The sequence below is a fragment of the Ceratosolen solmsi genome, unplaced genomic scaffold (genome assembly GCF_000503995.2).
Source record: "Ceratosolen solmsi marchali unplaced genomic scaffold, CerSol_1.0 scaffold19, whole genome shotgun sequence".
NCBI lineage: Eukaryota > Metazoa > Arthropoda > Insecta > Hymenoptera > Agaonidae > Ceratosolen > Ceratosolen solmsi.
This window is the reverse complement of record NW_011948443.1, coordinates 944,927-957,007: the sequence shown is the minus strand read 5'-3', so window position 1 is coordinate 957,007 and position 12,081 is coordinate 944,927. Positions and strand designations below refer to the sequence as shown.

General features: G+C 26.1%; 1 protein-coding gene across 1 annotated transcript in view; it reads left to right on the top strand.

Moving 5' to 3' along the window:
• Positions 1 to 12,081, top strand: part of LOC105365968 (integrin alpha-PS2-like) — a 51,582-nt gene that overhangs the window by 8,130 nt on the left and 31,371 nt on the right. The window contains exons 4-8 of the mRNA XM_011504267.1: positions 115 to 253; positions 2,439 to 2,503; positions 5,016 to 5,064; positions 6,727 to 6,807; positions 8,377 to 8,543. Coding sequence (XP_011502569.1) covers positions 115 to 253; positions 2,439 to 2,503; positions 5,016 to 5,064; positions 6,727 to 6,807; positions 8,377 to 8,543 — 501 coding nt within the window. The remainder of the gene's footprint in view (positions 1 to 114; positions 254 to 2,438; positions 2,504 to 5,015; positions 5,065 to 6,726; positions 6,808 to 8,376; positions 8,544 to 12,081) is intronic.

Here is a 12,081-nt window from a genome sequence, read left to right as displayed (position 1 = left end):
CAACTATATATACATTAATAAGTAACATAATTAACTTAATTTTAAATTACTAAATCAAATAATTTAAAAATATTTTGAATAAATATCCAATGAAATTATAATTTCATTTTATAGGCTTGTGCTCCTAAGTATCATTGGTTTGGTTATATTAAAGCTAACTGGTCTGTTGCTGGATTTAAAGATGTTGTTGGTACATGCTGGATAAATTCAATGAGTGATGGGTCATCTATAGAATATTCGCCATGCCGTAACAGTAAGTATTATTTTGAAAGAAAATACATTAGATTTTATTATTAGTTGAATAGGTTAAATTTTATTTCAAATGCTAATATTTTTTTATTACACTTGCGTCTGTTTTCCGTTCTTATTTTTAAAGAATACGGATAATTATATGTTTATGTACATTATGAATACTTAATAATCATGATGTATCTATTTATTTATTACTAATAACAATTTAGTAATTTATATCGATCATTCGATAGACATTATATGGAACAACTGGTAACAGATAGGTAAATGCGATACGTAATATTAAATTCAATGCATTACGGAATAAAAATGAATAAACTATCTGTTCTGTAAATTTGTTGGAGGAATTTTATTTACTTGCTTCTCATTTTAGTAATTTATACAATTGAGTTATTGTATCTTGATTACAAAAATACTGTCAGTATTTTAAACAATACATTTCAATTTCGGTCAAGCAATCTATTTTATAATTTCACAAATATGTAAGAAAAAAATATATAAATGTATTTAAAAAAAAAAGCTTATTAAAAATGAACATAAACGGATTGGTTCCGAATAATCAGTAATCTAATATTAATGATTTTTTTTTAAATATCATTACTTTTATTTTAATGAATTTATATCATACTTCAAAATTTTTGAATTACAAAATTTATGTTATATTCTTGAAAAACCTCGACATATTCTTTGACATTGTTTTGTTCATGCAATAAGAATGTCATAATATTATTGCATAATATAAATTAAAAATACATTAAAATATACGTAAAATAAAGTCACATATTTTCTATGCACTATTATGAAACATAAAAAGTAAATTTTCAGTATACAAATTTGAAATATCATATACCTTATATATATTTATCAATTGTAATGATAATTAAATTCTTTAAATTTATTGAAAATATGACTTCAAAATTTGAGATAAATATACATATGTATTTCTTTATATATTTTTAATTTTTTGCTGTTTATATTCATTTTTAAATTTTTGTTCAGCAAAAAGTGTATGTGATATAAATAAACGTTACATATAGAAAATATTACTAGTAATTTACTCAATTTAAATTTAGACCAAAATTTGTCATTTTTTAATATAAAACATCCAATCGAAGTTAGCACTAATGTTAGTAGCTATTTGCTATTTGACAATTTTGATAAAAAAGCAAAAAAAAAAAATATATAAAATGATATTTTAGTTAGCAATAGCTGTATTGATTTCCACTTATTCCACGTGACGTAATTGATAATTAATATGCTTCTTTTAAAATTAGAAGTTATCAAGGCGTTTCATTTCAGCAATGAAATACTATTAATAATAATTAAGTTCTTGATATTAATGATACAAATTATACTGATTAATCGCGGTTTTATAAAACTCAACAAAGAAGACATAGATTCTAAATGAATTTCATAGTAGTCCGTGTTTGTTTTTGGTAAATTACAATTAAAAAAAAAATATATATATATATATATATATAGGAGTGTTTGAAAATAACAAGGAGCTATCGAAAGCCCATGTTTGTTACAACGTACTGACAGTAGTTCTACCATCACTTCTACAATTTGGCTCACAGTGTATTCAGCAAAGTGCCTGCTTCAGAATATGAAACTCAATCATTATCTTTAACTTAAAATAAAAGGGTTCCATTCGTATTACCACTGTATTTCTAAGTATGAAATTTTGAAGCTACGTAAAAATTGAATTTTTAGTACTACAAAACTAAAAGAAATTTACTAACTTCGTTAAAACGATCAATAAACTCGAAGCAATTGGAACATTGAAATGAAAAAAAAATTAATTACTGTTGTATATAAAAACAATGCCCTCATTATAGATCTGTTTAAACGAAAGTAATATTGGTTAAACACCAGTGAAAGTAAATTTTTTCAAGAGTACAATTGAATAAAGGCACATAAAATTTTTCTTTTTGTTTCTTACTTGTTTCATCAATTTAATATTAGATCGTATATTAATTTGTTTTAATAATAGTGTTAGTTTTTTTATTGCAATGAAGCTCATTTTGTAATTTAAAAAGAAAATATTTAGTCTATATCTTATAATGATTTAATACAGTTTATGAGTAACAGTTTAAAAAATTTTGTATTATAATTTTTATCGATACAATCATTTTATATTTACAATCATAAAATATAATGATTTCTTTTATTTCTACCTTTTACAGACGATACAGCCGGACATCATCGTCAAGGAATGTGTCAAGCTGGAATAGGTGCTGCCTTAACAAAGGTAATAATATTTTAAAAAGTAGTCTGCATATATAAAGCGGGGTTATTTTTTGTAATGACATCTGTGTCGATCATCCTATTTATAATACATAGTATTAAAAACAAAACAAAAATTATAGAATCCAAATTCCAAAAAAAATTTTATTACACTGTGTTCGAAATTCTGAGAACCTCGAATGTTATCATTTCTGGAAAAAACTTCAACGGTAGTTGGATATCCAGAAAAGCCGGTACATCTGAAAAAAAACAAGCACACAAACACCTCCATTGTTTCTTGCACCACAGTCACATCCATTATTTCTAGCACCATAATAATTTCCATTGTAGTCAGCTAACAAAGCTACCGCGTGGATATTCAAAGCAAGCACACCACGAGGCGAAAGCAGTAGATTTTCAGTCAGTAAGCCAGTCAGTAATGCTAGTCAGCCATGAGGAGCTAGTGTGCTATATCCACGAATGCTCACCACAACGGAAGACGCGTCAATTTTTCTGTGCTGCGAGATAAGGATTCGACAATATCTCCTTCATATTAAGAAAATGCCAGACTACTACAATCATCACAAGATTAGGTTAAGGTTACTGTATCTCTATAAAACAAGTCTAAGGTATAAATCGCTGCTAATCCTGCAAGATTAGCAGAGGCTATCATTATTCGATGCTAATCCATACAAGATTAGAAAAGACTATCATTATTCGTTGCTAATCTTTACAATATTAGCAAAGGCTATTATAAATAGATAACCATACTCACTAATAAAGAGTATGCATACTTACAAGATCAACCACAACATCATCATCATCAAGGAGCAGTTCAAGAACATAGTATACACCCTTCCATCGTATAAATCCAACACATCAATAATGCAATTGTAAATAAACCATATTTAACGAAGAAGTACACACTGCTTCCTAAGTATCCGCTAGGACTTAGGAACTTATTATAAAGCGATCGCAACATTAGCAGTTGAAACCAGAAAGTCAAACAGTTTCGAATACACTTCATAAAAAATCTTAAATAAAATATTTAATTTACAAAAGTATTATAATTCATTAATACATGTCTTACATGTTAATTATTTATTATTGTACTCGTATAGAAGTCAAAAATTTTAGAATTCAAAATTGTTAAAAAAATGTTAATATTAGGATATTCATTTAATTTAATTATGACTGTAAAACTAGTAAAACTGTTATTGTATATGTAAATACTGTTCAGGATTAACGTATTTAACCAAAAAATTTAATTTCCTAAACTTTTAATCATAATCAGAAAATTTGCTACGAAAAATTCTCAAAAAAAGCTAGAAGCTTCGCCTAAGAAAGACTTATAATTTATCCGCATCGCAACTAAGGAAGAATCACGAACCGGCTAAAGTTCACTTTCCGAGAATTTGACTGAATTTGAAACTTATTTGAAATAAACTCTAGCAACACGCGAGAAAGCTTCGGCATAGCAATACCAAAGGTATTAGTTCCAAACTCTAAATCTACGCAACCATATATAAAGAGCAGCGACCGTTGAAGTAAAGTAGTCTTGTTGAGTAAGTCAAAGTGAAATAGCGCAAGCCACACTTAGTAAAGTTCTACACGTCTATCTACCAGAATCCGTGCAAGGTATACTCATTTGTTTACATTATTTATTGCTGACCAACTAACGGTGCGCCCTCCGCAAGTTGCCTGTTGTCAGACCGTACTGAGGATGCCTGTATAGCCTAGCATCACTAGCAAACTATTTATGTCATTTATTCTTATTGCGGCACAGCGCCGACATTATCGGCAAGTCCTCTGTAACTTGATTATTATCAGACCTCTAAAGAGGGCGTCGATACTATCTGGTAGCCCCCGCAATTCTTATCATTATTGCGGTAAAGCAGCTACAGTACAAAAAGACCAGTCTCTCCTTGCACACCCGGATGACGCCCTGCTCACAACGACCGATAAAAACAACAATCAATTGTAACATAACCTTAAATAAATGTTACTAAAACTTGTGCTTATACTGAATTGATGCACTACCCTATCACCCTCCCTTTCCACTATTAAACCGATGGTACGGTCTAATCCAACCACCTTGGTCACCTGACCATCCGGGTGGCTACAATTCCAAACAGATACTAATATTCAAAACATCTTAAAGTTTGATTTTGCTTTATAAATACGTATGAAACAAGCGCAGGGTTTAATATAGTATTATAAGAAAAATAATTAATTTAATTATTTTTTTGATTTTTAATTTTAATGATAATATAATTCCTTTAATAAAAAATCAGATAATTTTCTTAAAATTAAAAATATTGAAAATATTTAATCTGATGATTCATATATAAAATGTGTATCAAAATTTTGTTAAATTATCAAATTTAGTTTCTGTATAAATATTAAAAAGAAATGTGTAACAACATATCAATACCTCACTATTTGAAGAAAAAAGTTTTTTATTAAAATATTTTTTATTTCTAATTGTACATAATATTTTAATTTAACAAATATAATGTGTATTAAAAACATTTTAGGATGGGAAACGATTATTTATTGGCGCTCCTGGTAGTTGGTATTGGCAAGGTGAGACACATCTTTAATTTTTGTATTATTGCTTGATCATATAATTCAAAGAATTTTTTTAATTAACATAATTATATGCAAATAATAAGATCTTTTTGGATAATGCATATTATATTTTATTAATTTGTTTATCCAGTAAATTATGAATTAAACTTTTCAAAACATTAATGGATCAAAATATTTAATATTAAAAACGGGGAAAGGATTGAATTTTGATCATACGTAAATATGAAAATGAATAGATCAATTTTCAAAAACAAAATACTCATTCAGCTATATTACTTACAATTAATTATAAGATCTTACTGGATTTTATATTATTTGTATATTTATACTAAATTGGTCATTTCTAAACTTCGTATATTAAATTTCTGTAAACTTATCGTAACAATTTGATTTATTGCGAAAGTAATTCTTCTATTCATGCCCCAGATCTTGGATAACTGCTGATTAACAACTTTTCCTTCATGAAAAGAGAAACTTTCAATCTTCATTTATATATTTATTATTATTACACATTTATATATTAACCATTTGGTAACTCTACAATATAATATCGAATAGTATCGAAAATTACTTCTGGTTTCAATGCTCATTATGTATTGTTTTTGGATAATGGATATCCTCGGAACTTCGTACATATTTAATTCACGAGAATATATAATTACCTATTTCTGATGATTTTAAAAAGATTTTTTCAATTGTATATATGCAGTAAAATTGAATTATCAGTGTTGTAGAATCGATAAAAAATATGTTAGTATTATAAATGTACAATCTTATTTTATTAGCAACTCACTATAATATTTTCTTATTGAATAATTGTATTTGCATTATTATAAATAACTCCACAACCAACTTTACAATATTTAAATAAAGTAAGTAAACAGTGCAACCAGTAAAATACATCTGGAATTATTTTCATATTAACTAGTTATTTAGTATATATATTCATATAATAGTATGTTACGTTATTCAATATTTCGCTCAATTCGGAATCTTTAAATTTTTAAAGAAAAATATATTTATACTTTATTATTATTTAAACACTGATCATGGTCTAAGAAATGAATACAGTACATATAAAAATATTTTATTACGCGTATTAATAACATAATTCCTTTAAAATTGAAAACAAATTCTTTTTAGAAAATATCTATAAGGCGCATTATTTATCAATATGTAATCATTACAATTATTTTTAGTTCAATTATTAATAAAAAGGTTTTCCTCAATAAACATGGAAGTTATTTGATAATTTTGTATTCAATTTATATAATTATTTTTTATATTATATCGAATAAATAGTTAAATAGTTGTTCCCAATAGCTTGCAAAATTTTTACTAGTAATCAAAGTGTTTAGTTGATTAGTAAAGAAACAGTTTTGTTTTTCATGTGAAATCATATGTATATTTTTTCGTCAAAATGGAGTTGGAATATCTTAATTACAGCCATAAAATACTCAAGTATCAACTTCAAATTCTAATTAATAGTTAAATACAAAAATAACTGATCATCTGAATTAAAATGGAAGTTTTTGTACTAATTGTTTTTACTAACAAAAAACTAATGACTACATAATTAAAAAATTAAAAATGAGTAATACATTTAATTTACTTAACTTATATCTATATTAACTATTCATGTTTCTCTAATTTTAGGGCAATTATTTACTATAGAGAGTAATAGAACATTACCATTTGTTCCTATTAAAGAAATACATGGTACAACAATAAAAGAGGGTGAGTATTTAAAATGATTTATCTATTAAGATTGAAGACCGATAATTTTTATCTTAATATGTATACAAAAATACATAAAATGTAAAATTATTCGTTATAAAAATAAATCGATACTAACTTGTTAACATTCCATATTTTTTATCTTATATATATATATATATATATATATATTTCTTACTATTTTCTTTTAAAACTTATTTTACTACTCTTATATAATCTAATTTTAGTAACAACAATTGAAGTACGGCATAATTTCAATTAATAATTTGAATAAAATAGAATAACAAAATGGTGAAATGTTTCACTATGAGAATTTAGTAAATATTAACAACTGATATTTAAAATAAAATAAATTTATCACATCCATGACTAATATAACTTCTCGCTACATGTGTGCACGAGTGTGTGTTGTGAGAAGATATTTTATAGATAAAATATAATAAACTACACTGTCATTTGAATTGTAGAGCAATATGTACAGTTTGCAGTTAATATATCTTTCTGATTAACAAGAGTACTTTTCATGATGAAAATAACTAAATTTTCTTTTATCATACAGTTTTTAAATGATATTGTAAATATTAACAATACTCTTATAGATACATTTGCATTTACATTCTGCAGAAATACGAACAGTAATATATATCTATAATTAAAATAGATTATAAGCAATATCGACATTCGGTTATATTTTTAATTTTATATTAAACTGAATCCGTTAACATACAAAACTGTAAGAGCAATGTCTCATCCATTGTTTTAACAGTAGTAGAGTACGAAAACTTTGTATACAATGTATTCTGAATGTCCAAATGGATGTCATTCTTACATATATTTTTCTCATTTAAACCATCGATAGAAGAGAACATTCGATCAACTACCAAAGTATGAAATTATCTGTACAATCATATATTTTTTGCATATTTTTAAGATTAATTTTTTTTTGTGAACATTTATGTATAAAATTATTCATAAATTATATATTGATATAGCTTTATACAGAAACAATTTTATTTTTTTCTCGAACTATAAACAAAATGAAAGAACCAGACTTGTAATCAGTGATATGAACAATCTATTTTATTAGGTTAAACTTCTAAATATTTTATTTTAATAACGATTTTAATAATTGTATAGTTCGTGTATGTAATTTTATCATTTTCTCTGATACAATTCAAATAATAAATTTATTATGAATTCTTCAATTAATAGAAATATACTATAAACAATTTACGCATCCACTTATCCAAAAATAAATGATCATAATGATACATATATAAAAACAGATATCTATAATGATACATTGAGATTATATAATTCTGTATAAGAAAAAATTGAAACATAAAAGAATAACTTGCCCTTTTGAAAAAAGATATATAATTTACTTTATTTGAATTATTACTTATATAATATATTATCCTACATTATATTTTCGTAAATTTAATAAACGATAATAAGTGGATGAAAATCATACACATTCTTACATTGTATGCTTTATTAGGTAAGGAAAGCAGATTTTTATTACAATTTTAAGATATTAATTAGCATACGAATTTATTATTATTATAGGAATTACATCATCTTATGAACAGTTAAATCTATTAGCAACTGCTGAAGGCCCAGCACATGAGGATAATAATTATCTTGGATATTCTGTAAGTGTTGGAGATTTTCTTGGTAACAGCGATAGTGGAGTAGCAGTCGGTGTTCCTCGTGGAGCGGAACTTCATGGAAAAGTAAACATTACTTTATGTGTAGTTAAAACTAAATATTTCAATTTAAAATCAATTATTTTCATCAACAATATTCTATTTATACAACTGATTTATACCAAAGTAAATTATAAATTAAATTTTATTGAAAAAAAATTAAAATAAAATTCAACTTGGAATTTATTTTCATCATAATTTATTTAATTATTTTAATGTAATTCTAAAATTTTCAAATACTATTTATATAACAATTATTCTAATTTTTTACAATACAAGTTTTATTTTATATTTAATCAAAATATTCTATGAATTAAAAAAAATTATAATAAATGTATAGGCAAAAGTTTTGTTTTAAGAAATTGAGTTACGTTTCATTTCACCTAATGATTTTTTAAAACTTTCTTTCAAAAGTGAAATTTAGTAAATTGATAAAAAATAATATTAAAAATTAAACTTTTTAAAATCAAATACATATGATAAATACATTACACGAGTAAATTGTTTTAACTTATTATAATTACATAATAAGTATATAATAGTATAAAATTAAACGTTTAAGATAACTGCAAATGTTTATATGTACGTATGCATATTTTCAGTAGAATTTTAAAAGCAATAAATATTGATTTTTTTGTATTGAAGAAAGCAGATACTTATTTGGTTTTCAGTATTATAATAGACTTAACCTAATACTTTTTTATTTAAGTTGTGTAAATTTTCAAACTGTAACCTAACAAGTGAATATGATTATCAAATTTTCTTAACTTTACAATATATTATTTTTCATATATTATCGTATTGAAAGTTACTCTCTTAAACATAGTTTCATTCTAAAATAAAAATGAAATAATACATTTATTGTTCTATTAATTAATTAATTAAACTAATATTCTATTGTTCAAGACTTGTAGATATAATTTTGAAGAGTTTCTTTTCATTAAGTTACATTTTTACAGCTGATAAGATTTATTTAATTATTATTTGTTATTTCATAAAGTTGTTTTGTAAAATTATTTGATAAAAAGAATTTTTGTTACAAATAATTAAATTTATGTTTTATAAATATTTATTTTTCTTGACTAATAGTACCTAAAAAAATTTGCAAAATAACGGACCAAATTGTATATTTTGAAAATTACTTTTTATTTTTATTTCAATAATAATAAAAATTTTATTATATGCAATAAGATATTTAAAAAGTGATAACAAATTTATTTTATCTGAATTTAAGATAAGTAAATGTATATAACATGTAATAAATCATAAAATACGTCGGTACCAATAATTTAAAAATTAGCATTTCAGGAAAATAATTTATTCTCTTATATTTCCGTATGCTAAGTACATAACTATGACCATAATTATGTAAAATTTTCTAAGTTAAATTAAATATTAACGCAAATTTTAACAGTTTTAATTTTCTGTAAGCAATAATTTAAAAAGAATATATAACAAAGAAATATTTTTTTTTAATTAAAGTTTCTGCTAATTTAAATTAAACCACTTATTATTTTCTATTTAGTCTTTATACTAAGAAAAAAAAATTTATGCTATGATAAAAATATTTGTATTTTATTGATTAAATGTGTTATTTAAAGAAATTAAAAATTTTATTTTAATAAATATATTTGCATAACCTTTTTTTATAGCTTGTCATTCTCTTTCTTCCTTTTAGTTTACTACTCATTCTCAATCTATTTAAAATTTTGTTGTATTTGTTAAGAACATATACGTTAAAAAATATATAAATATGCTGAAGCTATCTATTGAAAGTTGTTAAAATTGCAAGATTTAATATACATAATACATAAATTTTAATTTTTACAAATTTCGGTATTGTCCAATAAATAGTATATCTTTTCGAAAATTATTTTTTTTATGAATATTTATATTAGCAATATAAATTAATTTAAATCATCTGTAAATATTATACAATAAAACATCAAATAGGTTTTCTTAATAATCTCAAATTCACATTATAAATACTGTTTGAGAATAAGAGACTCCGTTTAATAAGGCAATAAAATATCTGACAAGTAATGTCATGAAAATTGTATTTAAGACTTCAAAACTTTCCTGCTCATAATTAATTGTACTAGTGTCATAAAACATCTGGAAAACTCTAGCGGAACGTGCTCATACTCCCAGTGCAGTAGAACCTAATGGGTTTACTGCCGGGAGAACCCCAAAGTAGATTCGAAACGAATATCAGATATGCGTAAAGCATTGAGTACAAACATTTACTAAAACCCAAAACCCGTACGTGCAACAACATGCAATGACCATACGTGCGCACTCGGCCTTTAAGACAATGCTTGCATTGTTCTTGGCTATGCCACATCTGGTCGATCGTATTGGAAAATTGACCACGCCCAAGCGGACCCTTCTTCTAGCCAAGTCCCAGAGAAGGATGAGGCAACCAAAGAGAGGTGACCAATGAAAAAGGCTCGCCACCTTCCGACACTTTCCCAATTAGCAAATTCGGAACTGAGCCCGGAAGGAAGTGGAAATGAAGGCGTGCATAATCTATTGTGCGACCCAAGATCAACCACTGATTGGTTAATTAATAAAGGAAGAAGGGATCCCAAGTGGAGCGGGATCAGTGAATCATTTTAAGAAGGGACTACGTAATGTACCCTCACTTACTCTTTCCAAATACTTCTTACAGTGAAGGATAAGTCACGACCAACTCTCACGGAGGAGGACCGGAGAGATGAGTCGTTTAGCTAGCTGAGTTTTAATAATAAGTTCTTTCCACTATTGTGAATTAGTGTACAGTTGAATTGATCTCATCAAGACTGGATTGCGTGGGACCTGACCACTTGTGGTCTCACTTGGAGACAAGGAAGAACTGAAGGGTTGCAACATTGCAAGGGAACGTAATAACAAGCCATCGAAGAGAGACTGGAAAATCACGATACACTGCAAGTAAGTCCTTACAGCTAGTACTCATTCTTGATTTCTCGGCTTATGTAGAAGACGGACGGATAAAGTCCAACTACGGAAGCTTCCCGGACATACTCTTGAACAAGACCAGCTATAAACGCCACATTGGCTTCTCAACCCCTCCAACTACAAGTTGTCCCCGCCACAGATAGCGCACAGCTTTGCATAACCTCCATTTAGGCTCTCTTACGACCGATATTTAGAGGCAACTGCACACGTGTTAAGATAAACACAATAGCATTCCAGTGTTCGATCAGAGCACTACAATCATGATAACCTCTTAGCGATAATATTCAATAGATTATAACCTGCTTCATTCATAGTAAATATATTTCAACACCACAAGATTATCAAGAAATATAAAGTTCGTCTGTAATTCACCATTTTGTAAATCAATTCAAATAAATAGAAATAATAAAGACATGTGTTAATTATTAATCAGTGCATTCACCCTTTACTTGCCCGGCAACCCCACATAACATCTAGTGGGTTTTATTGTTCTAAGTTAATTATTGCACGTTTGGCTGACTAGTCAAATTGTGGGATTATTTCCGAACAGTCTCCTACATGGCGAAAATTTTGAGAAAGATCGGGCTCTTAGGTCATGAGTATTTTT